Raw genomic sequence first — 4,305 nt, 5'->3', positions numbered from 1 at the left:
GTCTGTTGTGAATCCGAATGTGAGTTGAGATAACCATAACCCTCCTTATGCCAATGTGTGAAGTGGTTATAAAACAAGTATTTCCCTAAATCAAGAGTATGGAAGTTGGGAATTGTTCCTACTTGATAGAGAAGGAATGAAAATTTAAAGGCTATTGAATTTACAGCTAACAGAAGATGTGGAGACTGGTAAAGAACCTAGAATGTCAAGGTTACAGCTTAAAAGGCCCTGTAATCTTGGCATTTGAAAATATTATATCCAACATTGTGAACATTTGCTCTCTTTGTTTGCCTAAGATCTGAAGGAGTGACCCACATTCTTGTAGTATCAGTGATGATTTAGATAACAGCTTTTTTTATTTTCATGCAACTATAATTGAAATAAAGTCCCAATCACTGCCCAAAAAAGTCTAAATGTCAACAACAAAAAGATCTCTGTCCCAATTCTGAAAAAAAGGCACCACAGATACTAGAATCTGAATGCATTTAATTTTTAAATTTCGAAATTACTTAAGACCTTAACCAAATATTAGCCGGCTCTTTCCTTAGTTTTCCAATCAAGTTGACCTCTGTAGAATTTTCTGTTCTCTCATCAATTTGCAGAACTTTGGTTAAAACAGAGAAATATAAAATTACAGAATAAATGTGTTTTATTTGGGTCTTGCAAAGCCCTGATTATCTGGGTTGGTGATGCATAAATTAAACCTTAAATTCAGTTCTTAGGTTAAGAGTAGAGACTGGAGCTCAGCCCAGACCCAGTGACCGGTCAAGGAAACAATGAAAATTTGTGGGTTTCTGCCCATATGTTACAGTATCTACACATGTAAGTGCTTAGAATACAGTGCAAGGGCTACCCAGCAGCCAGGGAGTCCGATTCCTGGGAAGCAAATTTTAGAAAGTAAGCTGAATTGTCAGAGGAAGCAAAGCCAGAGCTCAGTTGAGAGCACAGAGCATTTGTTCTTCAGGGTTCAGTCTCTCTGGGGCCGTAGAACACTTCAGACACACACTGAAGCCAAGTCCTTTTATGGCTACACCAGGGCCTATGGCTCGAGCCCCCTTGGCACAGGAGCCCCATCTGAGGCACAGCTGCACTTCTGTACCCTCATGTTGGGCAGGCTGACCACCTGGGGCCTGGTCCTGCCTCCTTCCTTGATGTTCACAATCATGGGCAGTGAGGTTGTCTCTGAGGCGATGCACTGTCTTGGCCCCAGATATGGCCACTTGAAGGTCAGGGACTCTGGGGGCTGCAGGCAGCTGCCCACACATTCATAGACCAGGAAGCCTGGGGGCTCCAGGACCCAGTTCTCAGCCCACTTCATTCCCTGAAGGTCCAAATACATCTGCTGGCGGCAGCAGCGGGTGCCCTGGGTCACTGGTGCCTCTGGGTCACAATTACCTTGAGCTCTGTGGGGACAAAACGAGATAAGTCAGAGATGAGCTGGAAGAGCTGAGGTCAAAAGCACTGAAAGTTTATGATGCATCTCAATATATTCAAAAAGTTGGATACTAGACTGGCGGTGTAGCTCAGTGGTAGTGTGTTTGCTTAGCATGCACAAGGCCCTGGGTTCCATCCCTAGCATTATAATAATAAAGAAAAACGCAGGATGTTTGTGTCAGACACTGGATAACTAAAAATAACTATAAAACAAATAACTGATATTTACTGACAGCCTCCACTTAAGAGTCACAGGGAGAATTTATAAATGTTCTCCTTCATTTACACACTCTGAAAAGTTGCCCATTTCAAAATCAATTTAATTCCCTTTTTGTCTCTCTACTTGAGCTCATCAGTTTGACCCACAACGCCTACCCATAGTCTTTGAGATCCAGCGTGTGCAACTCCAGCTGGGGCTCGCTCTGCTCAGCGCCCAGTGCCCCCTGCGCGGCGAAGCGGACCAGCTGGGGTGCGCCCGAGGCCCCAGGGCCCAGGTGCTCTCTCTGCACCGACACCTGCAGCAGCAGGGGCTGCCGGGGCCGGCTCAGCTGCTGCCAGAAGTTCACAGCCTCGGTCACATCGAAGGCCTTCCAGCCGCTCTCGTGGATGGACACCAGCCTGGACAGAGACCCGCACGAGGGGTGAGGACTGGGACACCCGTCTCGAGGGCCCTGGGGGAAAGCTACCCCTCCTCCGCCTCCATCCGTGACCCCGCCCTTTCCTGCTCTCCTGGACAAAGCTGCCTCCTTCCTACCTGTCCCTTCCCCTCCCCCAGCGCAGAGCAGCTGGAATCCCCACCTGGAGTCTATGAGAGAGGTGCGGTTGGAGCCATCGTCGCGAAAGCGCAGCCACTCAATGGTGACCCGAACCCAGGCATTTCGCTCGTGCCTGAGGAGGGCAGCCTGAGGGACCGGTTCCTGGAAGAGCCGCAGCACAGCCTGCACCAGTTCGCTGTTGGCTGGCAGCCGCTGCTCCATGCCAAACACCAGCAGGTACGTGGAAGCCTCGGACACCAGGAACTTGCCAGCCACCTCTGGAGACAAGAGCAGGGTTAGTTGGGCCTCTCGGGGCACCAGGAGAGCTCAGAGGGTTGCAGGGCTCAGGGTCAATAACCAGAATTTCCTGGTAATCCAAAGGAAAAGTTTGGAGCCTGGGAAACTGGTGGACCAGGAAAGAAGCATTCTTCCCCATCCCCCAATAAAAAAATAATTTTAAAAATTTGCAGACAGGCGTTGTGTCCTAAAACAATCACATGGAACTGGGGCTTGTTTACTAGCAACCTCCACCTTGAGAGGGTAGGGGCAGCTTTGGGACTGTCTGCAGAGGACTGGGCCCTCAAGTGTGCAGCAATGCTGACTTCCTTAGGAAAAGGGAGTAGGGTATCACAGAAGGGAAATGGAGAGGGGGCTACAGAGAACCTAGAATATGGAAATCTGTGGTCACCAGTTGAACTGCACTTTTCTTAAATTCAGAGAGAGGGTCCTGAATTTACTCTCATTTCCTCCTGTAGTGAGGGAACTCATGCTCAGCTAAATGTCCCCAAAGGGAGGAACAGGGAGCCAAGTGCTTCTAAAACTTTGGCAGGGCTACTGAGCCTTGAGGAAGATGTCTGGGACATTTATAACACTGTCCTCAGAGGCACCCATCAACCTGTCACTAACACCTGAGGCTCCAGGTTTGCAGGATGATCACCCGACAGGCCACATTTGCTGCCAACAGTCACCTCAGCTGCCTGTTTTGGATCCTCATCTCCCTAGGCATGGCAGGAGAGGAGAAAGGGGGTGGGTGAAGCTGGGGCATAAGGGGGTGATTCTAGCTCTGGGGGTAAAAGGATGCACTAGGTTAGAGGTACAGCTGGAACCCTGACACTGGACACTTCTGCTGTCACACTTAACTATTTCCAGCTACCAAGCAGCTTCTACCCACAGCCACTCACCCATGCTGGGAGGCAGACAGATAAGACATAGTTGTCCACTGTTCCAGGTGAGCAAATGGTTGAGAAAAGTTTTTAAGGCAATTTGTTCCAGGTCACCCTCAAACCAGAGTGGCAATGTGGAAACAGACCCCAGGAAATCTTGCCTGTACCCTACCTAGCTCTCTGGGGAAACCTGGTCCTAGCCACAGCTACCCAAGCCTAGTGGCTCTGCTTTCCTCTGCCTCCTCCTCTTCTCTGGGACCTAGATGTTGCCAGCAGGTCTAAGTGGTCCCTCAGTGGATAGCCAGAGCCTAAGGACCCAGGCCCAAACACCCTCCTCACTGCCTCTTGGACCATAGCCTCCACACATCCTCTTAACAGAGCACCATAAAACAGAGGTGAAAACCAATCCGTATCTTCCCCACAAGGACCAAGATGCAGAAAGAGGAAGGCTCACCTGGAAAGCTCTGGCTGAACCTCTTTCCACGGGATCGGTCCCCATGGCTGCGCTGCAACAGGGCCACATACTGGGCCCGGACCTCAGCAGGGATGGTCAACCCCTTCACATCAGCCTTGTCCAGGACTGGCACTTGGTTGAGCCTCAGCTGCCTCAGCAGGCTTCCCAGGACCTGCTCTTCGGTCAGGGCCTCCCCAGGCCTGGTCAGGGGCAGCACCCAGAGAGCCCAGCAGAGCCACAGAGGTCGCATGGTTCTGCTCGAGAGCAGCAAGGAGTCTGTGGATGTATCTTCAAGGAGGCTGCAGAAGGGTCTTGGGTCCAGGCGCTGGGTGTGCTGAGAGTCAGAGCTGGTTAGCTTTATAGCCGGCCCTGGGCTGGAGAGGGAGGGGGTAAGTCACACCCCTTGGACCTCCTGGGAGCTCAGCAGCTAGACAGGCTCTTGAGCCTTGAGGAGGGGGATGTCTAGAAAGGGCACAAAGGGCTGTCTGGACTGAGGATA

The 4,305-nt window shown here is 50.8% G+C and overlaps 1 protein-coding gene across 1 annotated transcript; it reads right to left on the bottom strand.

Moving 5' to 3' along the window:
* Positions 1-1,039: 1,039 nt before the first annotated feature.
* LOC114107336 (left-right determination factor 2-like) lies at positions 1,040-4,056 on the bottom strand. Its single transcript, XM_034637301.2, has 4 exons — positions 3,807-4,056; positions 2,233-2,467; positions 1,810-2,052; positions 1,040-1,403 (listed from the first exon to the last, which is right to left on the bottom strand). Exons 1-4 carry the CDS (start codon positions 4,054-4,056, stop codon positions 1,040-1,042), a joined length of 1,092 nt encoding a protein of 363 aa, XP_034493192.1.
* Between the last annotated feature and the right edge of the window lie 249 nt (positions 4,057-4,305).

The sequence above is a fragment of the Marmota flaviventris genome, chromosome 12, assembly GCF_047511675.1.
Source record: "Marmota flaviventris isolate mMarFla1 chromosome 12, mMarFla1.hap1, whole genome shotgun sequence".
Classification (NCBI taxonomy): domain Eukaryota; kingdom Metazoa; phylum Chordata; class Mammalia; order Rodentia; family Sciuridae; genus Marmota; species Marmota flaviventris.
The sequence above is the reverse complement of the archived record's forward strand: the minus strand, read 5'-3'. Positions and strand labels throughout refer to the sequence as shown.